This window comes from Gymnoscopelus microlampas (genome assembly GCF_963454915.1).
Source record: "Gymnoscopelus microlampas genome assembly, chromosome: 2".
NCBI lineage: Eukaryota > Metazoa > Chordata > Actinopteri > Myctophiformes > Myctophidae > Gymnoscopelus > Gymnoscopelus microlampas.
In genome coordinates, this window is record NC_139939.1 from 51,926,164 (window position 1) to 51,952,750 (window position 26,587).

General features: G+C 40.8%; 1 protein-coding gene across 1 annotated transcript; it reads right to left on the bottom strand.

Annotated features, from left to right (window-relative positions):
- Positions 1-10,107: 10,107 nt before the first annotated feature.
- On the bottom strand, positions 10,108-22,004 carry LOC311055694 (protocadherin-11 Y-linked-like; the record flags this gene model as incomplete). The annotated part of the gene is made up of 12 exons (XM_084071960.1): positions 10,108-10,414; positions 10,960-11,020; positions 11,123-11,168; positions 11,988-12,173; positions 13,839-13,991; positions 15,851-15,945; positions 17,416-17,607; positions 18,214-18,324; positions 18,953-19,266; positions 19,718-19,869; positions 20,867-20,949; positions 21,939-22,004. The coding sequence occupies 12 exons, from the start codon at positions 22,002-22,004 to the stop codon at positions 10,386-10,388; spliced, it is 1,488 nt and encodes a 495-aa protein (XP_083928086.1). The 3' UTR covers positions 10,108-10,385.
- Between the last annotated feature and the right edge of the window lie 4,583 nt (positions 22,005-26,587).

The following is a 26,587-nucleotide window of genomic DNA, read 5'->3' on the forward strand; positions in this document are numbered from 1 at the left end:
ATTCATATTCAATTTACTAAAGGTTGATGGAAGATTGAGTCTGTTTCTTATATTGTTACATACCATTTAACTATCTAAAAACAATCAAATTAGATCTGTAGCATATATAGCCTGAGTAGTGATAGAACTTATTTTAAATGTCTCATACATCACAGGAAAAAGAAAACAAATCATAAAACTCTCACATTTTATATCATGGTACATTTTTCATTAATCATGAATCATAATTTTGACTTTGATTTAATCATAAGAAAAACGAATTGTCAACCAGAGCCTAACAAGGCTTCAGGATAGTTTACCGGTACTGATGCTGTAAACTATAGTCATGTTGATCCCAGTATCTCCATCCTGGGCCTTTATGGCTTCTGGCAGAATGGTGTCAAATGGGCTTATCTGATAAGGATGATGATGACGATGATGATGATGATGATGATAACAAAGAGTAAGAAGTCAAGAATGAGAACACATTTATTTAAGCAGCAATTAAAGGACCACTTCACCCACATTACATACATTTTCAACGTATCTTCACTAGAGGCCCGCTGTTTTGCTCGGCTCTGGGCGGCTGCACTCGGCTCGGTAGGACCCGTATGAAAGACGCACACGCACAGCCATGCGCGCCACTCCCAATTGTAAGATAGGATATATTTGCTCCTCACTAATGCTTATTAAAAAAATGGTCAAGCAATTTCAAACTCTTATTTTTTTTTAAATTAATGCAAGAATAATAGCTTTTCAGCATGCTAACCTTCCAGAAGGAGAAAGGCTGTAGTTTCAATTAGCTTGGGGGATCACAATTGATAATGTCACTGATAGGCAGGTTTCTGAACTGTCCACAGCCCTCCTCTGAGACAGAGAGTGAGTAGACAGAAATTGTGCTTGTGAGGACCAATTACATGAAGACAGGTTGAAAATGGGCGAAGTGGTCCTTTAAGAGTAAATAAAAGCCATGGGATGGTTCCTGATATTAATGGCAACCAGTCAACTGTCATGAAATGTTTTAATACAGTAATCATGCAAAGAAGTATTTGTTTGCAGTTTAACAAAGCATATTTAACCATTGGCTGATGTCTCAGAAGGTTATCTGTAGCAAAGAAATGCCCTTTACCTGCCAGTTGCATTCTGTACTGACACCAAACTAGGATTTGAAATGTTATTATGTATGGTGAAGTTTGTACATCTTACCTGGTTCTCATGAATGGAAGCATGATACAGGTTATGGTTGAAAAAGGGGTTCATGTTATCCCAATCATCTATCACATCAAAAAGCACAACCGTGCTGTCACTCTGGCCCCCATTGTCCTGTAGATAGATAGATAGATAGATAGATAGATAGATAGATAGATAGATAGATAGATAGATAGATAGATAGATAGATAGATAGTGTAGCTTTATTGTCATTCAACAATACATGACATGCATAATTGAACAACATTTCGTTCCACTGGCTTACTATAATCTAAAACTACTCCTAAAAGAATGCTACAATACAACAATACTAAAATCACTATTAATAAATAAAATCACAGTCAGTTAATGAAGAGACAGACATATTTCACAACAGGAGTCCTAAGCAGCATATAGGAGAAAGGTTATAGGAGAAAGGTTAGGGGATATTGCACTTGTAGGAGACTAGTTCACTATTTCACTCATTTGGTGAGAATAAGTGGTACGTTTTTAAATTATGAATATGTAATTTAGGAACTAAACTGTTGTCAACATAATCACAGTTTTAACTTCTATATTGGACAAAAAAATCAATTACAGGACTAAAAGAATGAGCTCATTGGGAGATGGTGTTTTTATTACCTTGGCCTCCACAATAAAGTTGTAGTTTTTGAATAGATTGTAGTCCAAACGTTTCTTCAAAATAATAAATCCTGCATCATTCACTATGAAGTATGGTGTACCTGGAGGCTAATGAAAGATAAAGGAAACAGTTCAACAGATTATTTTGGGATGACTTTGCACTTCCTATGTGACAGAGTTATTCTTGGGTAGGGTTAAATATAGGTACACAATATAGGTTTAAATATAGGTAACATTATATGGCAAATGTTTTTTAAAAGCAATAATCTCTGCCAGTGTAGTTTGCACCACTCACCACAATAGAATATGTCAGTGTGTGGTACTCTGAAGAGATGTCTGCATCCTTGGCTATTACTCTCAGAACCTCAGAATCCACAGACAATTTCTGAAAAGGAAGACTTGGTTGACAGCAGATTCTTAACAATTACCTGGTTCAACACAGCATGACTCACACATAAGGAATTTATTCTATTGACCTCATCTTCTGTTTGAAATTGAAAACACGTACAGTATCTTCAAGAAATCTTCCACATCCCCTTCATTATAAAAGTAATCATATTGGGGCGCCGATGGCCTAGTAGTGATTAAAACGCATGTCACATAGGCTTCAATGCAGCCTGACAGCAAGTATCGGGTTTGATTCTTTGCTGCGTGTCACTCCCCGTCTCTCTCCCCGTTTCCTATCCTATCTTCAATGTACTATACAGCAGAAAAGCCCAAAGCTATCTTTAAAAAAATATTAATTAAAGTAATCACGTCCACAATATCCTCTTGTGTTTAAAACAACAAATACATGTATTTATCTACTATAAATACATCTTATTTGATCTGTTTCTTAATTCATTACTTAGTTTTTTTTTATCATAACATATCATACCATGGATGCAAGTGCATTATTTATGCATATAATTAAGGCAAACTAGAAATTTAAGCAATTTATGCACACAGAATTCTGCAATTGGTTTATGGATAGGTTCCTGTGACTTACCTCAGATAACTCTTTGTTATACGTCTTGTGTTCAAATATGGGACTGTTGTCATTTTCGTCAATGAGTTCTAAGGCTCGATCGTTGTCAATCTACAGGGGTAATTGTATTCTTTTCTTTATTGTATACATGTATTCTGAAATATGTATTGTCATACAGTAAAGTGTTGCTGTCTCACTCACCCCATTTTCACACTTAACAGTATAATACAGAAATCCAAAAGACTGCAAGAAGAGAAAAGGTTTAACTTAAGTACACAAGTTTAACGTCTTCTTTCTTTTTTTGCTAAGTCTAATTTGAGGTAGAATTGTCACCCATCAGAACTCACTTCTTTTAGTACGTCGGCATCCAGCGGCTTCTTAGTCTGAACAATGGCACTCGTATCTCCAAGGGTGAAATTCAGTTCCAGGAAGTTGATATGATCTGGGTGCAAGTGGTGGACGAGTGTCACACTGGTACCTTCTGGGATCCCTTTAAGCACTTCGACAGCTCCTGGATTATCATGGAAAAAGTGATATAATGTTAATGTTCTATTATAAAATATGAATTAAGATTGTGAAGATGTATGTTTCCTAAATTCTCTATTTGCAAATAAACAGATGATTTAGGTGGGTGTATTCAGCATGACAAGTCTTCCTAGAATGAAACCATTTAAATTGGCATCTACTGTGTTTTCTCAAGATTTCAATAATTTATTATACCTGTGTATCCCTCCATCACTGTCCCCACCCTTCCAGATGATCCAGCCACACAGGTTATGTTTGAAGTGCCTTGAAAACAACAGAAGAAAGAAAATAGCATTAATGTTGAATGTCGTCTCGATTTTAATAACCCGATGCTGTCATCGCCGACTGGGATGGGACCAACTTTTGGGATTTTGGAGAATACATGATTTTGAACAACTAACAATGTTTACAATTAGTTGTTCAAAATCACAAGGGTCAGGATTACTTTAATTTGTGTTTTAATTTAATGCACTATTACTGTATGTCACATGTGTAAAAGAAAGGAGAAAAAAAGAAAAGAAAGAAAGGAACGAGGAACGAGGCACAAACCTGTTTAAACAGCAAAAAACAGGCAAGTGCTGGCCTTTTTATGGTATTGATCCACTTTGTGAGTTTGACCTTTCAAGGATGCTCAAGGTCAAAGGTCATGCCACCAAATGAAAAACCAAATAGGTTGTGACTTCATATGGGTTGATAATAGTAAACATGTCTAACTTTATTTTAAACCATTAATTGTGTTTGATTTTGGTGTTACTACAGCATGCCTGCATGGATAACTCAGGTGTGTTTGCCAGTTGGACATTGACCTGGAGCTTATTATTTATGGCCATATAATATAACCTTTAGAGATACTGCGACAGAGATTGAAACAGAACAGTAGTAAGAAGTTAGGAACAGTACAATAATATGGTATACACAGTAGGTGAAGTTAAACAATGGAGACCATGGAATCAATCAAATCTGTTGTTGGTAGGACAAACCACAAACCACCTGTCAAACACTAATGGGTTTTGATTGTTGTTGCTAAGTTTGTCTACTGTATGTATCACCTACTTTAACAACTGTAAAACTCACGCCGATTTCTGAAATGCCATTTTTATGATCAAATAGTGAAAGAATTAGTTTTAGAATGATTAGCCATTGTTGCCAGAATCTGGAGAGATGTTCTTGATATTCAAAATTAAGCTGCCAAACATAGTTCTCATTATTTTCCCCATATTTCTAAACCTAGTGCCATAGACTGCAGTGATATTCTCTTCCAAGCTCCACTTACCTATAGCAGTTCCACTAACACCACTCATACACATGAAGACTGTGAGATAAATCCAAGTCAGGTTAATCGTGTCCATATTTGCAGGCCCCCCAGTGTCCCTGCTGGAGGGCTTGTCTTTCAAATCCACCTGACAGACTGCAATGATTTCAAGTTATCAAGCTGACCAAATATCTCACCTGACATACGTTATTTTATGACAGGCTATTAAAGATAATAAACTTTATTAAGAGCTACACAGATACAGAGGTGGGTCCAAGGAGCGAAAACTGATGTGTTGTTACTGTTAACCACTTGAACCCTAGCGTTCCTGGAAATAGCCGATCTTCCATGTGTTTTGAGCATTTGTAGATCCAGCCTGGAAACCAGACGAATCTGCCAGAGCTGCCAGAGCTAAAAAACAATTGCCCTGGGATATTAGTCTGGCCATAGATCCATATATCCTATATGGAGGGGAGGGAACAGGTGGTGGAAGTAAATGGAACCCTGCCCCCCCCCCCCCCCCCCCCCCCCCTCCCAGTGAGCTGTGGCATACTAGGGCCTCTACTGTTCCTAATATATGTGAACGATATGTCATCAGCTTGCGACGTCAACCTGTTCCTGTTCGCAGATGACTCGGCTCTGCTGGTCTCAGACAGGGACAGGCTGCAGGTTGAAAAAACTCTCAGCTCTGAACTCGATACGATCCGCATCTGGCTCACTGACAACAAACTATCATTACACCTGGGTAAAACTGAATCCATTCTCTTTGGGTCTAGTGTTAACCTTAGCAAGGCTGAGAGCTTCACAATCAAAGCGGGTGATGATGTTATCACAAGAAAGGAGGAAATTACCTACCTGGGTTCCATCTTGGAGGCAAACCTCTCCGGTGATAAAATGGCAGAAAGACTCATCAAAAAGGTCAACCAAAGAACACGTTTTTTCTATAGGATTTCCTCTCTAGTCAGTAAGAATACATTGAGGATTCTTACAGGGGCCCTCATCCAAGGTCATTTCAACTATGCATGCTCCTCATGGTACCACAACACCACTAATGCCTTAAAAAGGCTACTTCTTGGCCTTAAACATACAACTCATCTAACCCCTGCTCATTTTGCTAGGGTCGGATGGCTCAGGGTTGAGGACAGAGTACAGCAACTTGCAATGGGCCTGGTCTACAAGATGCACCACAACATTGGGATACCCATGACCTGTCAAAGCATTTCAAAAACGTAAATGAAGTCCACAATCACAACACCAGAGGCAGCTCCACTGATCATGTCCAACCCAGATTTGGCACTTCTCCTGCTATGCAACAAAAATGTGGAATGCCCTTCCAAAAGTAGTAAAGGAGGAGGACCCTACTCATTTTCAAAATGCCCTAAAAAAATACCTTCAGGCGGCTGCAATTCGAAACTGGCCCCTGTCAAAGTCATAACCTAGGCCCCCCCCCCCCCCCCCCCCGCCCTTGAACTGTTTACTGTATATATTTTTTGTTCTTTTTGTTTCTATTACTGTTAAAATGTTCATATGATGTTCTGCATAGTAGTGTATACAGTATCTGTCTGTTTTTTAATGTCTCTATGAATTGAGTACATGGGGGGGATATAATTTGAAACAAACCATTGCGGCTTTTATGAGCATGTGCTTTTTCTCTGCAATCTTCTAAATAAAGTATTCAATCAATGTTATGTATTTGTAAAATGTGTCCTTTTCAATCATTATACACTATAGGACAATACGATGTTGAAACTATTACCAATATTTTATAAGTGTTTATAAGTGCCCCAGCAGGGGTCAGCATAATGCCACAATAACACATGTGTATAAAATATTTCCTCAGTGAGAGAATGAAGAATTGAAACTAAATGTCTTAGATTTAATAGTAGATTTATTTGATACAACAGATGACAATAATATAATGAAAACATATGAAAAATTAAAGTAATGGATTTAAATGGAGTTGGTACAATAACGTATGTTCAGGAGGAAGACTACGCCTTCAAACAATAAGATCGTTATTAACCTTGCTCCTCATTCTACTCCCATGCGCTATTTCCATTCCTAGTGCACTCCCTAGGTAACAAGCTTGACCGATCACCATCGTAACCGAGTCAACTCCTCCCTCGACATATCTGCCATGGTAACCGATCATAGCTCCACCCCTGCCACTCACAGTGGCACCGATGTCCTGGTAACTGATAGCTCTCCACCTGAACTCCACCCCTTCTACCAATAAGTGTGAGTATTTAAACCTGCCATGTCCGCCTGCCACTCGTGCATTGTACTTCGTATCCCTCCCTCCTTCCCCTTTTCTTCCAGTCTTCTCCGACCGTCTCTGTCTCCTTCTCTCTCTCTTTTCCCCGGCACGGTTGAGGCTGACTGCTGCAGCCTGGTTCTGCCTGACGTTTCTTCCCGTTAAAGGGAAGTTTTTGTCACCACTGTCGGAAAATTGCTTGCTCAGGGTTCCAGATGGGGGTCTCGGAGTGATAGCGTGTCCACATTTGACTGCCAAGATGGATGCCTATCTCTTCAGACCCCAGGCCAAATACTCAGGGTCTCCACCCCCCTAGGGCCCGCACGGTTATGTGGCATGCCTCCCTCCCCTCCTACCCAGGCATGCAATGCTCATTTGGTATGTTCTTGCACTCTATTTCAATGACGTGACGCGCACGTCGCTTAACACCTACACTGCAAGTCACACAATGGACAAATTATATGCATCTAGGCTTACAGTATATGTTAATTCGCTAGGTGTGAGCCTTTGAAAACTTTGTTGATGTGCGAATTTAAAGTAGTTTTAAATCTATGCGTGTGCCTGCGTGTGCTCCTGGTCAAATAGGTTCCGGTACGGCGTGCAAGGCCGTCCAGTGAGAATTGCACCCCTGCTCCTTCCCCATCAGAGTTTCGCTCTACATCCCCCATCAAAGCTTCGCTCTACATCCCTCCTCAGGGCTAGGCCCTCCAACCGGTGCACTCATTTGCGCCCCCTCATCCACCTTCATCCATCTCCATCCATGCATAAGTTATGCATAAGCATAACCAATTCCTTATTCTGAATAAAGAACGTTAAACGATGTCTGGTTTGAAGGCGTGGTCTGTGCTAGTGAAATGAGAATAGACATTTCAACGGACAGCGTCCAGTTGCCTCGGAAGGCAACGGGAGACTGACACCGAACCCAGTGTTGGTTAAAACTAAATACAGAGTTCCAGGGAGATGAAAGGTTAACCCTAAGGATACAAATGTAATCAGATGACCCTGATGCAGTATTTTGGCTAAGCAGTTCTCCGTTCCCAGTAAACACTCATGCATGTTCCCTGATAGAGCACCCCATTCAGACATAACGATAACAATGTGTAGTTATAATTGCAATAATTCAGAATCCAGTCATACAGTATAAAAGTAATACTCAAATAAGATGAATAATGAATATATAATAAATCAATAGCAAATCAATAATTATACAGGAATATAAATAGAATTTCCATTACAATAGACAGGAGAGGATCAAAAGGGGATGTGCATGATTAGGCTGTGCTGATCATATAAACTAGATCAGTAGCTATTAGCTAATATAGAAAGCTTCTCGGAGTACAGATCTCTACCAGGCTTGGATGCCTAACCAGGCAGCAAGCTTCCCCTGTTCATAATGAAGCTAACGTGGACGTCGCCCTCAAACTTAAAAAGTACACACTCTGGCTCTATATGCAGTGATTTATTCGATTGATGTTTCAATAAATGTCACAGTGTAACAAACACTGGTCTCTTATATAGGCCACACCTACAATGACACAACTGATGGGATCAGATAATCCTATGACAATCATGTACAGTTAGATAGGGTGAGGGAGAGAAATCAAGGGGCCTTTTCAATCCACTAAAGACAATGGCCCTCTTTTATCAATGGAGCGTGAAAAACGGCATCTTTTTTGCCTTAAATTCGACCGTACACCAACGTCGAAATCATATTTCGGTCGGAGCTTTGATAAATCTTACGCGCGTGCACACGCACGCACGCACGCACTTACCTCCTTGCAAACCCAACTGTCTTTTGTGTATTCCGTAATGGTACAATCTTTGTCAAGTAGGCTGGTAGCCTACATGAATGACAGATTATGACATCTCATCACCATCAATGGAATGCCTTTGTATATAAAAATTTTAACCCATACCGAGCGAGCAGAGTTACATTAAAATAAAGCAGTCATTCCGTGAGACTAGGGCGGACTGCAGTCCCGTGCTGCCACATTAATGAGAGATAGCCTGGAGAGGCAAAGGTTTGGAGTGTCGGGTTCATATCCTCAACCCAGGTTCCATAGGACAAGCTGGAAGACCTCACTGTCCATGAGAAGACTCCCGAAAATGCTGTCGCATAAGCGCTCGTATATTTTGAAAATAGCAATCTTATCTGAATGACTGTTAAAGCAGTTTGTTTAAATGAGTTTATAAAATGTTATATTTTCACAGGGATGATTTATTAGTGTAGATATACATTTTGGAGTGGATACATACATTGGCCCTCATTTATCAACGCAGCTTATAAACCGGCGTATATTTTTCCATATATTCGGCCGTACACCAACGTCGAAGTCACATTTATCAAAGGATCCTATACAGCTGATCCTAGCGTATATCAGGTCGGAGCTTTGATAAATCTCACGTCTGAAAACGAGCGTCATTTAAATAACACGCCCTTAAATATTCACAAAACGCCCGACTTCACGACATGAAGAACCAGAATACGACCCAAAAAAAAGCATGAAAAGCCAATAAGAAACAGTTTCCCCAACTCGCCTCGCCACACACGCACGCACAGTCGCACACGACACGCACACGCCTCTCGCTCTCGCTCTCTCTCTCACACACGCAGTCATGAGACTCGGGCCGCCACGTTAATACTGGAGCGTCGGGTTTACATCCTTAACCCAGCCAGGTTGTGTAGCCTACATAACTCTCTATGACATAACTCCATAACATAGGACAAGCTACTGTAAGTTTGTAGACCTCACTGTCCATGAAAAGATGGTCGGGGCTCCCAAAAATTCTCTCGAAGAAGCGCTGCTGCGATGCTGTGCTGAAAATAGCAGATCTACAAGCTCACAACGCGTCGCGATGCGACCTGTTGTGAGCTTGTGGATCTGCTATTTTCAAATAGCCAATGCAGCCATGCAGATCTGCAGGCTTAACCGAATGACTGTTAAAGCAGTTTCTTTAAATTACTTTATAAAATGTTATATTTTCACAGGGATTATTTATTAGTGTAGATATACATTTATGAGTGGATTATGTGTCCAGATGCCTCTCAGACAGTCAAACAATGCTGCTCCGCAGGTCTAGGATGGAATAAACGGGCGCAGCCAACGTCAACAACTGGTCTTGACCAGACGTGAGATTTCAGCGTACCGTAGGATAAAGCCCACGTCAGGATATATTGATAAATGCCGAAACGTGCGGTGATCTCACCGTACGCCCATTATTTGGTCTGCACCGCGTTGATAAATGAGGGCCAGTATGTTCAGATGCCTGTCAGATGGTCAATGCTGCGCCGCATGTCTACAATGGAACAAACGGGTGTAGCCAAAGTCAGCAACTGCCTCCGACCTGTCGTGAGATCTGAACGGGAGGTACGCTGAAGTCAATGTCAGGATATATTGATAAATGCCGAAAGTTGCGGTGATCTCGGCGTACGCCGTATTATTTGGTCTACACCGCGTTGATAAATGAGGGCCAGTGTCAGCAAATACAGCCAATCAGATAATCAAATGACAAATACATACATTTAAAATCATACTTCATAAATTTAACAATATTCAGTCCAGGAGGAGACAATGTTTTCAGGCAGTGGATCCAAAGTTGCTTCTTCCTGGAAAGTAAAATATCCAAGTTACCTCCTCTAGATGGGGAATGATACATTCTCATATCTTAGGGATAATAGGATGGTTAAATTCCATAAAATGTGCTGCCACAGGATAATTCATATTATTCTAATAGTCTAATAGTGCTTCTGTGTTCAGCATTGCAAGTTTTTAATTCTCTGCTCGTCTTTCCAACATATGCATGACCACAAGGGAAGTGATAAGATAACTGTCTTAGTGTTACATGATTATATTCCTTTTATAGGGATTGTTTTGCCTGTGTGAGGATGTTTAAAACTGCCACAAACTACTACTTTTTTAATACCTTTTTTACTATTTACTATTTCATCTTGGGTACAAACAGCATGTACAGTAAGAAATCCTGGCAATGCTTTAATTTTTTTTTTACATTGAGAGATAATAGTTGGAAAGAAGAGTCGAACATTCTTATGTTCAGAGTAGTTTTTAACAATAAGATCATGTTAAACCATGTTAAATTTAAAATTAAATAAGTAGTTACTAAACCACTATCAGCTCTACTTTCAACACTTACTGACATTGTCGAAATTAATGCCAAATTGATATGACCGGGTGCTCTGCCGTCTCTCTTTCTCCTACAACACAAAACACATATCAACTATGATGCCACAGCAAATTGTATGTTTTTCAGATGTTTGCATCGTAATGATTTGAACAAGCTTAGAGCGAGTCCTTACCTCCTCCTTCTCCTGCTTCTTCTGCTTCTTCTGCTTCTTCTTGGACCTGGGAGGAAGGACACTTAATTGTGAAATTAGGTTTATTTATATTTAAACATCTTTATAGTATGTAGCTGCGTATCCAAATATTGGGAGCACTCTTTGAAAATCTTATTCCAGTTCAAGTAAATATTGGGGGGATAGTCATAGATAGTACACTGCTCTTGATTGATAATGGTGATATTCATAGGCATGCCTCTGCTACCACTGTGGCAGATCTGACTTCATTATCCCATCATACTGTAGCTGGCTTCATTGGCACGTTTGTGTTTATAAAGCCATCATGGACAACTCCCTGGCTATTTAAATTGTCTTTTAAATTGGAAATCAAATTCATATAACTTCCGCTTCATTCATATAACTTTGTTCTGTCCCTCGTCCATCCACAGAATTTGAGAAGATGACTTTTATTTTTATAATCCCTGAAAATGTTCATGGAACCAGCCACCAGACATCAAACTAGAGCACTTTTTCTCTTTCGGTGAAAGTTTACTTCAGATATTAAAATTGAGTTCTGCAGCTGTTTTACTTGAGTTTGTATCAATGTGTAATTCTGTGTATCACATACACCAACTTTAAGTCTGTCTGTGGGTTTTATAAATACTTAACCATTGAAAAGTATTAACAAGAGCTTGTGATTAAATGTATTGGATCCACTCTGGAACACAGGTTCTTTTTTTCCATTTTCTGAAAAGTGACGGTTTTGGACCTTGAATGGTCTCCCCTCAACGACGATATGCTTTTAATATTTTAGTCACTATATTAAGATATCAAGTATTTTTTGGGGAGGAGAACAGAGGTATATCATGTCATTTAGGGTACTTACTTCTTTATGACAATTGTCATCAGCAATAAACCCAGCATCATCACGGGCAGTAGAACACCCAGAGCGATCGCCAATACCTTGTTGGTGGGAAGAGGTTTTGGCTCCTCCTCCACTTTAAAATCCACCCCTTCCCCAAACACTTTCTCTAGCCCTTTCCGCACTCGTTCATGTTCACTCTTCAACTTCCTGTGTACAATGAATCGATGATGTGACTTAAGAGAAGAATTGATGACATAATTAAAGCTCCAATTAAATAAAAGGGCATGAAACTCTAGGCTGATTTTGTAGCTTAATGGTATGGTCATGCGGCACTGAGTAGCCAACGCATGCTTTGGCGCAGGGACACAGAGAGCATTTGAGAACCAAGGGGGACACATGCACGCGCGCTGAGTGCGCAAGTGCGTGCGTGTGCACAGCACTCCATGTACTCCATGAAGTGTAACCTCGTATCACCAGTCTTTCCACCTCGGAGGAAAGCCTGGTATTCGTTATTAAATGGCCCGATCCGGTCAAAAAAAAAGAGAAAAGAGATAGCTTCCGGCTTCCGTTTTTTGCTGCTTCCGGTTTTGCAGAGCCGCTTTGTTTTGGTTCCCCAATTTAAATGCTGAATCGATTACAAAGGTAGACTAGTCTAAATAGTCTCCGGAAAGTACACTCACGTTTATATTTATTTTGTATTTTAAAAATAAGCTAAACTACGCCGCACCAAGGATTTTAGTAGGTAGGCCCTAAGATTACAATGCCCTTGATCGCGGCCGGGGTTATTTGGGGGTGAGGCATATGGTTGCTTCCGCTGCCGACCGGATCACACACCCGAAAAAGGTATTGATCCCAGGCTACATGAAGTGTAGACTGAAAGAACGAGCCCAATCGATGGTCTTGAAGGGCGGAGCCAAACCCAGGCGCTGGATTCCAGCGCCTGGGTTTGGAGCACTCTGATCGGTTAGGAGATAACAAGGTCCTAAGACCAGCGTTCCTGCAAGGTTCTCCCAGGCTTTTTTTCTTTTGAAACAAAAAAAAAGGCATGGGTTTCCGAGGCTACATGAAGTGTAGATGTGTGGCAAAAAGGAAACGTTGCAGCCACGGGCGCTCAGAACGCATGGATGCATAGTTATATCAGAAAAAGCTTCACATTTAACTAAAGCCATATGCTCATTCAATTCTGAACCGATTCTTAAAAATGTAAATTCTCTATTAGCTGTGACGGGTCTTCTTGTGTGTATGCCTATCAATCATGATTGTTTCGCCATCAAACAATATCAATCAAAAAGGAAGCATCGGCCGGTCCTTCTCTCCATCGCGCACCTCTCCATTCAAAAACGGAACGAAAATGGGGCAGTGTGTTTAGGACGAGTGTTTTCCACCCGGTTGCTGTTTTTCTGCTCGTTGGAGCAGAAAAACACTGCGTCCCTGCTTTGGCGTCAAACTGACACACCGTCGCCTGGAATTCAACATTTTTGAACTCCAGGCGACTGCACCCCTTCACTCGCATAGTTAACGCGACTCATCTGTTTCAGGTGTACACGTGTAACCAATGCACAGAGAACTTAGATTTGGCTGTGCCAATGTGCAAGTTTTGAAATACTGCTTGTTACTGTCTATGCGTACACCATGGCTTTGGGCACACCTAAATCAAATTTTATTGAGTTGCTTTCTATCCTGCCATGTTTTTACTCTTCTGTAGGTTTTAACCTGAACTGAAAAACAAATCAGGCTAGAGTTTCATTCCCTTAATTACAAATTATGAAATTGTTATAATAATGACACAATATGATGCTATCTGAAACAATATCTGTCAAGGAGAATTTGAAAATGTCAAAGTCCTGATAGCTGTGTTTCAAAATGTGTTACCTTATAACTTCTTCGGCGGAAATGACGTTCCCTCCATCTACAGCAATGAGGCTAACGAAACTCTTTGCGCTTTCTCTTGACAACCGGTCAACCGGATAATCGGCGGAAATGTCAATCACTATCACAGTCCAGCCCAAGGTAGACGTTAAAGACCTGAAATAAGAAAAGACAAAGAAATGTACAATTCTTATTGTATTCTAGTTAATGTATGTCTCCAGGCCAGGAACATGCACAAATATATTGACAACTGACAACTATTAATCACAGTGGTTCTGGCTTTAGTTTAGACTCTAATATTCTTACAAATAAATGCAGAAATCATCAAACATGAAGCAATGTTAGTGGCATAGTGAAAGCATTGCCAGGATTTCCCTAGTGCAAGCCAGCACCCAATCCCACATTGTCCTTACTGTCTCACAGTAATGTATAATTATAATATATAATGGAGCGAATGAAACAAGGGAGGTAACGCGCACGCGCACGCACGCACGTACACGCGCACACACACACACACACACACACACACACACACACACACACACACACACACACACACACACACACACACACACACACACACACACACACACACACACACACACACACACACACACACACACACACACACACACACACTCTCTCTTATGACTTTAAGTTGGCCTACCTCTCTCATTCCGTTTGCACTCTCTGTCTTTCTCTCTCTACTTTATTAATTTTGCCTGATTTCCATCACCCTACCAGTAAAGCTATAGATCTTGCACTTGGACTTATAACTTTGGACTTGAACCAGTATGCACAGGATCATCCTGGATAGTTTGGCAAGCTGAGGGAAGACATGTGGTTGCTTGCCTCCGATCCATCATGTTGTGAGACATGTTGATGTCCTTGTTTTGTAAAGCATGAAGTATTTATGACAATGATTACTAAGGAAATAAAATCAAGTGAAAAGTCCGGTCAAATCTTCATTGTAATCAATGGCGTGGTAATCCTTCTGCAGCCAGCAGGAGGGGAAATAGCGACACCTGCTAGGCCATTAATGAGAACTCCTTATTGGCCTCAGATCCAGCAGAGCTTCCTTGCTGCCTGGTTTGAACTTTTGTGAACCCACGTGATCAGGATTGCCAATGTCATGCTACCATAGCCAGAGTGCTACTGTCATCAACTGCACTCAACACCTCACAGAATTGTTGCGTACCATGTTGCATGGTTAACGAGTCATTCAGTGCATCACTATTTTGGAAGGAGCTTGATAAACCGTGTCTTGACGATAATTGGACGTATGGTTCCTTATCTTGCATTAGAGAAACTAAGAGGGAAATAAGCTAAATTCTATAAGCAGTGTGTGTGTGTGCGTGTGTGTGTGTGTGTGTGTGTGTGTGTGTGTGTGTGTGTGTGTGTGTGTGTGATCGGTGAGAAACGCATACATTTCCAGTAGGAAAAGGAAGAACCTCTGCCACACTTTTTAGCCAATAATTCTTGGTCTCCGTAGCTTGTACATTCAAAAAAAAAAATCTAATCCTAACCCTTGGATGATGATGCAACTCACCACATAGGCCACACCCATTTCTGTCTAACAAGATATTCCGCAAAAAGTTCTCTCTGTGGTCACGTGAACAAGATATATATTTTTGTCAGATTCCATTCTTATTGGCTACGATTTATGCGGGAGAGGCCCGTTTTGCACAAAATGCCAAAAATCATGAACACAGCATCCGATTGCTGTGAAGCAAACTTAGCACGCACACACCTAGTAGGCCATGGAAGGAAGGATGGAACTTCCATCTCAATATTTTCAAATTGACTTCATGGTGGCGCTACAACAGCCCATTTCACGGTTTGGCCTATAACTCTTGAACTGTAGGATGTACAATGAATCTTTTCCCCTGGATTCCTTGGATCATGACTATATTTTCTGCCATTTTGCGTTTTCTTCACTTTTTGTTACTACTCAAGAAGAAGAAGAAGAAGACAACAACATGAAGACAGAACAATGTTCAGTATAAGCAACTTACTCCTCCACCTCGGCTCGTTTGTTCTCCACTATGTTGACAGGCCGGTTCAGGGAGATGACGACCACATGACTCCTCCTTGCCCTTCGGACCTCCACCTGGGGTGAATTATAGATTGTCTATTAGTGGTGGGTGAACCATTTATTTTCATAGAATTGGTTCCTTTGAGTTGATACGTGTAAATGTATCTCTAATAAAGATACAATACTAATTCTAATACATTGATTCCATACATTGATGACCATTCAAGCAAGACGCAAAGGGAGCCTGCAGCACCACCGCGGGCCAAGACACCATCACACCAGAATGAAATGTTTGGAGTGGGGGAGTCTGGTGCAACGCTCAGGTCCTGGACCTGGTGAGACGGAGGAGGAGCCCGGCCAGGAGGCCATCCACAGAGCCTAGCCCCTCCACGTGCCAGAGCCTCCGCTCTCCCCCATTCCTGGCAGAGAAGTTTCGGACAAGCGTATTGAGTGGCCCTGTCTTTCCCTATTTAGGACTGACCGTGGGTAGCTACTGGGACGTAAGTCGGGGCTTGATCAACCCTGGCTGGGTCACCTGGGTGAGGGTGTATGTTGCGAGACCCGAAACATCCTATGACCCCAGGCTACAACACTGATGATACGTCCCAGGTGCATCCATGTGATGTTTTTTCGTTATTCTGCATATACATGTATGCTATTTAAGAAAGACAGACATTTCATCAACTTCCGGTTTATGCCCCACCACCTCCGGCCTCCACTTTCTTTTTTTTTTTTTTACTTTACAGATACAGACACAGGTGTAGTAGCTTTGCATTACAACCCTACTGGAACTCTCCCAAGGTACATGGAATTTCCTTTAATTGGGATCAATGACATATCTATTTTAAATATGAGTTGTAGGGTCATTCTACGTTTGGAGAGGCCACATGCACAATTGTTGCTGCTTTCCAGTGTACTCACTGATTTTTCAGGCTAATACAGTGCGGGCCCTATTTTCGCCGGTGCCATACCCATCATCCCTAAACTACTATGCCATTTTTTAAAAAACATTTTCAAATAGTTCAAATAGTCAATCTACAAGCTCACAACGTGAACGTGTCGATGTAGATCGGCTAGTTGAACTATTTGAAAATGTTTTTAAAAATAGTAAAAAATGGCAAAGAACTTTAGGGATTATGGGTGAGGCACCGGCGAAACAAAACAAAAAGATACACTTGATGATTTCACTTATCCTTACTTCCACCTTAGTGGTTGAAACATCCTCTGGGGTCTGTAGCTTTCACTTGCAACTAAAATGTTTTAAAATAGCAGATCTACATGCTCACAACGCGTCACATTGCGTAACAAATGTACTTAGTTACTTTACACCACTGACTACCACCGCCATAGCTTCAGAGTAGCTAAACAGGAGGAGCACAACACTAAGATACTGTATCCAAGGCTATGGTTAACAGCTCCTGTGCTCACTATAGCCTATTTCAGGACGTCTAATACTGTTACTGTACATTCTGTTTGTGCTCGATTTTGTGCTCGATTTTGTGGCAACCCCATATATTTAGGATCCAATCATTTATCCATACTCACTTCCACCTTAATGGTTCTAAAAAGTCCCTTGGGGTCTGTAGCTTTCACTTGTAAAGCTGTCTCCTCTCCAGCTAAATCTGTTACTGACACCACAAAGACCAGGCCGGTGGAATGGTCTATGTCGAAATAGTCGCTGGCCGCTGACAAACTGTAGACAAGCTGCCCACTGTCCCCGATGTCAGGGTCTGTGGCCTGGAAGGAACAGACAACGGTTTGAGAAGCACTGTAATACAACATCTGTCTATGTAATTAAATATGTACAGTAACTATTGAAATGAATTGCATCTCTGAATGATAAGGGGAAGAAAACATGGGGAAAGTTATAGGACCTTCGGATTTTCGAATAAGCCATTGGATTCCATTCATTTCAGTACAATATTAAAATCAACTAGATAAGTAATCCACACACTAAATATCATTGTTATTTTTGTCAAAATTATGTTATCATTGTCATTGTGTGTTTATGCATTTTAAAACATAATTGATTGAAAGTCTTGCCATAGCAAAGACTCTAAAGAAAAGATTGATTTACATTATTTGATTGAAATTCAAACATCCTTTGATGTTTAGTTAAAACTGACTCAATTATTCAGGCATAGTTGATAACATTTAATTACTTTGGAGAAAAGGTACAGTAAACAAACACGAATTCTAAAAATAAAACCATTAATAAGAAAATGCTCTGTTTATGTATGAATCTGACGGAAGCTGTGAATGACATGTACTGTATTGATGTTAGTATGGTCCTTTAAAAGCAGTGTCAATTGATGACTGTTGAATTACTACTGAGGACTTTACTTTGACTTGGATGACAGGATATTTGTATGGAACGATGCTGAAGGTCATCACAGTATAGAATTCACTGGAAAACTGTGGCGCCTCATTCACATCTTCCACCTGCACTTTGACCTGCAGAGAGTTCACAGTTTAAAGACGCTGATTTGATATTGTTTGTCCACACATTACTGCATGTATAGTATATAGTATATACAGTACACTCCTTCAAAAAAGTTTGAAATTTGTCATTATGTGTGTGGAAGTGAAATGAGCCAAAATTGCCATAATCTGTGCTCAATAGAATAACCAACTCCCTATCAGTAACAAGGAATAAACAGAAAATACTGGCAATTATTTATTTATGTATGCATGTATCTACTAGTATCTACTAGGGATGCACCGATATATCGGTCAAAATTGGTATCGGCAAAAAATATTTTTATATATATACATATATTTAGTTTTTGATAAAAAAAATGCTGGTTAAAGTTACAGGAGTTAGGAGGCAATGTTGTTGTGTTTCTGCAGATTCTGAACAATTATTTCTTATAATGAAGATTTATTTATTTCCCTGGCACAAAAGGGGGAAATAAGAACACCAAGAACTAAATAAACAAATATCGGTATCAGTATCTGCTATTGGCTAAATTGTTATTTTAAACATCGGTATCGGCATCGGCCAAGAATTTCCATATCAGTGCATCCCTAGTATCTACCTATCATCAGTATTATACTGACAAAGTAAAGGCATGGATTGTACCGATGCAACGGCCGATGTAGGGGGAACCCTTGTATCCACTGCCTTCACCCCCAGAATGTACCCGTCCTGGGTTTCCTTATCCAGAGTCTTTAGGGCTGTGAGGGCTCCACTGGCATCGATGGAGAACAGGTCCATGTGTGATGTCAGTGTGTAGATGACGTCATGGTCACTGCCTGCGGAGGCATTGACGGCTCCAACAGCCGTTCCCATTGGTTGATTCTCTGGAAGGCTGAAGTTGTAGGAGGATCTTTCAAAGACCACACCCTCAGTAGGCTCAGTTACATTGTTGATCCGAAGCTTGATGAAAACACTGGCTGTATAAAGACCACGTACACATATTTAGTAACCAGTGCACATATAATACACACACACGCTTCTTCATCTGTATCTCTCTGTTTTCTATCTGCAATATACTATAGCATAATTTACCAAATCTGTGTGTGTGTGTGTGTGCGTGCGTGCGTGCGTGCGTGCGTGCGTGCGTGCGTGCGTGCGTGCGTGCGTGCGTGCGTCACTCTGTCCCGGGTGTAACTCGGAAAGTGTCCGACCGAACACACGGGTTTCAGCCAAATCCGACCTGGGATGTGGGCACGTTTAAAAGACATACTGTACAAACATATGCAGGAAGACAACTTCAAATTCATGACATTAAAATAACATAATAAATTAATAAGTACGTATGTAAATAAATAACAATGTAATAATGATGATTATTATTATTCTAAGATGATGATGAGGATTGTGGTAAGGCCAAATCAGACAGACCTGTAGAGTTGAGTGGAGGATGTCCGTTGTCCTTCGCCATGGCTGTGAGCTCTAGTGTGGTATCCTCAGTGACATCAGTAAGGTTAGAGGTCAAGGTCACTGCCCCCGTCTTACTGTCCACAGCCACATATGGAGAAGCTCCTTCAGAAAAGCTATAAGGTCAGAGAAATACCAGCATATCACTCACACATTATTCACTTTTTTATGTCTTACCAAACCACATCAGAAACACTTTCCAAAATGTTATTATTGGTCAATCATTACATTCAGTGTTTGGAGATTTATTTGTTTTCCATTTATTTAATGCTCAGGATGAATACTTTTCACTCACAGCAGACATTTTGTTAATTGTGTGTATTTGGTTTACCAGCTTGAAGTTACTGTAAGGAGAGTTAAGGACCATTCACACCAAGCATGGTTACTATAACTATAACTATAATGATAATTATGTGAGCATCCACACTGATGAACAATAATATTCTGTCAACAGTGGCACCAAACATGCACTGCGCAGTCCAGCTGTGCCAGAGCCCACACAGAGGGGAGAGAGAGAGCTCTGTGGCGCTGAAATCAGAATCCATTAAAGATCCATCGTTTGGGGGGGGGGGGGGGGGGGCGCAAGGAGGAAAACAATCAAACAGTAAAGAAAAACATGTCAAGGGGAGGCAGAAATCAAAGATGTCTACATGCAGTACAGTACACACATAAACCAGCAGGTTCAGTATGTACATGAGGTTAGACATATGGTGCATAAGGTTAGACACAGGTGTTAACACTGGTACAGTAGGTCCACATATAAGCAGGAGCAGGTAAGGTGCGAAAGAGTATCAGCGCATTGTACTGTCCATGAGATTAAGGTGCAAAAGAGTGTCAATGCATTGTCAGGTTCACATAGAGTAGTCCACACAGGCCGGATACTTTCATTCTATATCCTATATGCTATATCCTATCCTGCCCCCGACACGTGACTCAGACATATTGGTCGGATCGGCAGTGCGAGGTACTGTAGGTGTGAGGGCCGCATAGCGGCCCGAACTGTAGATGTGCCGAACCTCTAGTATATTCAAATTGGCTTAAGGAAGGCCCTGTCACCATGACTCAGCCATAACCATATAAGGAGTTACCAATGCAGCAGTATGAAACACCAACCTATAAGTGATGAGGATGCTCCCTACGTCTTTATCAGTAGCAGACAGCGTCAACACCACGTCTCCTTCCTTGGTGGTGAAGTTCTACAACATAGCATTTTAACATGGTGTCAGTAATGGAGGTTGTGTCACTGTGATCTTATACAGGGTCATACGTACACATAGAATGGTGGTGGTCAAAAGTGACATGAGAAATTGTCTCCCTTTTTCATGCTACTTCCTGAGCCACTGCGGTGCCTTATAGTATAAGTTTTAAAGGACCATCCCATGATCCCAGTATTACTGTATTATTATAGGGTGTACCAACGTCGCGTCGCCAAAAGTTAGCCACGCCCCCTTTTTCGACGCTACAGTCCTTTGGGGGTTAAACTGTACATAGAGACGGGCTTAAGACTAGAGAGTGACGGTGGTTTGTGTTTGTAAACATTAACTTCTTTGCCGACTACATAGTGATCAGTGCACACTGTTGTGTGGCTGGTCTATGAGAAAGCTGTTCACATGTCGCAGCTCTCCTCTTCAATATTGAATACAGTGTGAGGCTAACAATGTATTCAAGAGAAGAGACTATATGGCTTGGATCTCAGCTGTACCACACAAAGATTTAACGTTCAACAACCTGCCCAAATACAGCCGTGTTTGTTCACGTCATTTTCTCAAAGGTACATTTTTACCAAAAACATGAAACTGCTATTTTGTCTCTGCTAACTAAAAGTAACTAGGTAATGTAACTAGACTAGGATAGCCTAGGGCGGTCCAGAGTGTTAGTGACTTTTTTCTCTCTAACGCTCTGACAGGGGCGCTGCTACTACCGTGTGAGGTCTCCAACTTTAATAAAAAAATAAACAAAACTATTTCACTATTCACCGAAACAAAGGCAGTTTTGTGTTGTTGAAAGTTTCGGTGAGTAGCAAAATAGCTTTGTTTATTTTTATTAAAGTTGGCTCGCACGGTAGTGGAATGTTCGGTCTATGAGCAGAGCAGCGCTAACACTCTGGACCATCCTAGTTACATAACCTAGTTACTTTCAGTTAGCAGAGACAAAATAGCACTTTCATAAAGTGAAGTGAACAAACACGGCTGTACTTGGGCAGGTTGTTGAACGTTAATTCTATGCGTCGTACAGCTGAGATCCAAGCCATACTACATCTATTTGAGCTCTGTGATGTTCCATGCTGGAAAGCTGACAAATTGCACTGCTTTATCTACCACATTACCTCGACCCGACTTGCTATGGCACTTATGAACTGAGCAAGTCCTCACCATTGTGACTGTGAGTTTAAAAAACAAACATGGTCGGGTCACTGTTTACAAGCAGTTTATGTACCCTCGGACCCCAACCCTCCAGCCCCCAAAATGGCCGCCGCTACCAAGTTACACATGTTGAGGCCCCCTTTAGGATTTTTTTTGGTACACCCTATATCAGTACTGTACTGATATAATTGTGACAAGAACAAACATCATAATACTCATCTATATCATTATGGATGCTCAATTCATAACAAGTTATCAGTATATTTCTATTCAAGTAATATTATTCCTCTGCCGCCTGAGTCCTCACACTCTTCTAGATATCTTTGGGATTTCTCCAGAATGGGCACCAAAGCTTTGGAATCTATATAAAAACGGATTCATTCATTTCACTGTATAGCTCAAGAGGTGCAAGGAATTCCAATCCCACTGATCCCAGCTGTGTCAAAATCTAAACCAGCGTGCTGTACGGTGCTATGGATAAATACATCCAACAAATGACAGCCACTAGGTAAATGCTGAACCCATTGTTATTGTACATTCATGCCAAATATAAATAGTACAGACCCACCTGGTCCTGGTCAGAGAGTACAAGAAGTGTTACATTGTAGCTACTTTGATCAAACTCTGGAGCGTTGTCATTCACGTCCTCAACAGTGACAGAGACGTTAGCAGTAGTAGCTGTCTTCAGATCATCTGTCCGGGCCGCCTTACAGAAAGGAGGAAGAAAGGTAAATATATATCTGTACTAGTAACAGTAGTAATGGAATAGCGGACCTGCATGGCTCAGTGGGTTGAACAATGTCCTAACATGGCCAGGCTGAGGGGTTCAGTTTCCAATAGGACTACAGTATCTGTCATACACAAAACTAAAAGTCTAAAAGTCCCACTAGCAACCTCTAGGAGTCTAGAGGCTAGAGGCTGTGCTGCTCTAGCAGGAAAAGTTTGGTGTTGCTAGAACAAAAGCCATACGGTCATCAAACTCAGGGTTAATCCTATGAGATCTGTGTGCAAACGAATTAGACATTTTGTCTCGAGGTTGACACAAGACCAAAGTGGTTCTGTGGATGGACAGACGGAGGGACATCTCCAACCTTAGAGCCCCACCGCTAGAGGGGCTAAGTATTAGGAGCAAGTCTATAGGGAGGTTACCCAGTCAATTTCTGGTGCACAAAATTGCCCTGCAAGGATGCATGCATGCATATTATGTATTTATGCATTGAGAACAAATTACAGTTAAGTTAACTGTTAGATAAAAGGATGTAACTTTGATACCTTGATGCGGACGGTGATAAAATTACTGTCCATTTCCTCTCTATCGAAGGCGGTCACTACAGAAATGACTCCACTGCTGGCATCAATGTTGAAGTTACTCTGATACTTGCTTGGAGAAACTGAAGAAACATCAATCCATAGAAAGCATAATGACATTCACTACAGAGCTGTCACTGCTTCACACTTCATTATACACTTCATCACAAGATCAGTCATATTCAATTTACTAAAGGTTGATGGAAGATTGATTCTGTTTCTTATATTGTAATTTGTTACATACAATTTAACTACCTAAATACAATCAAATTAGATCTGTAGCATATATAGCCCTGGTAGTGATAGAAATTATTTTAAATGTCTGATACATCACAGAAAAAAAGAAAACAAATCATACAACTTTCAAAAATGTATATCACTAGAGGTCCGGGCGCCCCGCGCTAGCCGCGCACGGGGCTCTAGCGAGGGCTCGCTTTTTTGAGGTACCAAAATCGTGGGATAAAATGTTCCCCCAAAAAAAATCCCCCAAAAAAATACATGGGGGGAGCCCCTGGGGGTCCACGGACCCCCTGGGAGTGTTGGAACCCCCGCGAAACATCGCGGACCCCCGTGAAACATCGCGGACCTCTTCGGCTGTTTTTTTTTTTTCATGAAGGTGGTTGCTTGTTTCTGGCGCACATCTGGCAACACTGACCTGTCTGCTTGTCTGCAGCCAACGTGGCAACCCAGACTGCCGAGCGGCTGCGTTGAGACACTGGCGTGTTGTAATGTTTTGTGTGGGATGTGCATGACATATTAGCGTGAGTGTGGTGTGATAGAGAGACATGATCAAAGTGAAAGCAACGGCAGGGGTTGAAGCGAAGTGGTCGCGTCGCGTGTGTTGTTGTTGTGGGGAGATTTCAATAGCAACTGCGTGGTGTTGCTTTCAGTTTCGCTCGGCGGTGGTCGGTGGCGGTGCTCACTGCTCACGCTAAAGGGAACAAAATGGTGTACCCGAAATGTTGTCCGGCTCGCGGTGTTTCGGTTGCGCTCGGCGGTGGTCGGTGGTGACGCTAGGGAATAACATGGTCGACCCGTAATGTTGTGAGTTTGTGCTGGCCGCAATTAATTTTGCTCCGAGGAGGTAAATGTGTGGTGAGCAATGAAAAGTAGCCTACGCCACCCGTAAATGAATTGCGCACGTTGTGGCTTGTGTTGTTAGTGACATGTGATATGTTGTTGTTGTGATTAGTGCGAAACAATGACACGGGAAAATTGAGGACGGACTTCTCTCCAATGTAATAATAGATGGTACATTTTTCATTAATCATGAATTATAACTTTAATCATAAGATAAAACGAATTGTGAGATGGAGCCTGACGATGCTCCAGGATAGTTTACCGGTATAGATGCTGTAAGCTATAGTCATGTTGATCCCAGTATCTCCACCTTGGGCCTTTATGGCTTCTGGCTTAATTCTCTCAAGTGGGCCTATCTGATGATGATGATGATGATGATGATGATAACAGAGAGTAAGAAGTTAAGAATGAGAACACATTTATTTAAGCAACAATTACAGTAAAGGACCACTTCACCCATTTTCAACGTATCTTAATATATTTTCTCCTCACTAATGCTTATTTTTTTTAAATGGTCAAACAATATTGCATTATTAAAAATGATTTATGATTAACATTAGTGAGGACCAATTAGGCTACATAAGACAGGTTGAAAATGGGCGAAGTGGTCCTTTAAGAGTAAATAAAAGCCATGGGATGGATTATAACAAATTCCTAATAGCAACCAGTCAACTGTCATGAAATGTTTAAGTATATTTGTTTGCAGTTTAACAAAGCCTCTTGTCTTTAACCATTGGCTGATGTCTCAGAAGGTTATCTGTAGCAAAGAAATGCCCTTTACCTGCCAGTTGCATTCTGTACTGACACCAATTTTGAAACGTTATGATGAGGGAGATGAATGATGAAGTTTGTACATCTTACCTGGTTCTCATATTCGGAAGCATGATACAGGTTATGGTTGAAATAGGGGTTCCGGTTATCTTTTCTCACATGAATAGACACAACCGTCCTGTCACTCTGGTTCCCCTTGTCCTGTCAGTGACAAAAGCAAATCAAGCTACTGTTTAGTGAGAATAAGTGGCACATTTTGAAATTATGAATATTTCATTTAGGAACTAAACTGTTAACGATCATAATTGATTAAAAAAAAACAATTACAGGACTTAATGAATGAGCTCATTGGGAGATGGTGTTTTTATTATTACCTTGGCCTCCACAGTAAATCTGTAATATTTTACTAGTTGGTAGTTCAAAGGTTTCTTCAAAATAATAGATCCTTCATTGTTCACTATGAAGTATGGTGTACCTGGAGGCTTATGAAAGATAAAAGAAACAATTCAACAGATTATTTTGACTTTGCACTTCCTATGTGACAGATCAAGTTATTCTTGGGTATGGTTAAATATAGGTAAAAATATACAGTAGGTTTTAAATATAGGTAACATTATATGGCAAATGTTCTTTAAAAACAATAATCTGTGCCAGTGTGCAGTTTGCACCACTCACCACAATGGAATATGACAGTGTGCTGTATTCTTCAGATAAGTCTAGATCCGTGGCTACTACTTTCAGAACCTCAGAATCCACAGGCATAGACTGAAAGAGGAAGACTTGATTGACAACAGAGCGTCACTGTACTATCCAAAATAAAAGCAGAAAAGCCCAAAGCTAACTTTAAAAATTAATTAATTAAAGTAATCACGTCCACAATATCCTCTTGTGTTTAAAACACCAAAAACGTGTTGCTTCATTATTTACTTAGGTTTTTGTATCAGAACATATCATTCCTGGGATGCAAGTTGCATTATTTATATATAATTATGGCAAACTAGGAGCTTATGATTGAATTCTGCAATCAGTTTCTGGTTGGGTTCCTGTGACTTACCTCAGATACAAATTCGATATACTGTCGATGAAATATGGGACTGTTGTCATTTTTGTCAATGAGTTCTAAGGCTCGATAGTGGAAAACCTACATGGGTAATTGTATTATTATTATTTGTTATTATTGTATACATGTATTCTGAAATGTGTATTGTCATACAGTAAAGTGTTGCTGTCTCACTCACCCCATTTTGACACAAAACAGAATAAGACAGAACTCCTTTAGACTGCAAGAAGAGAAAAGGTTTAAGTTAAGTGC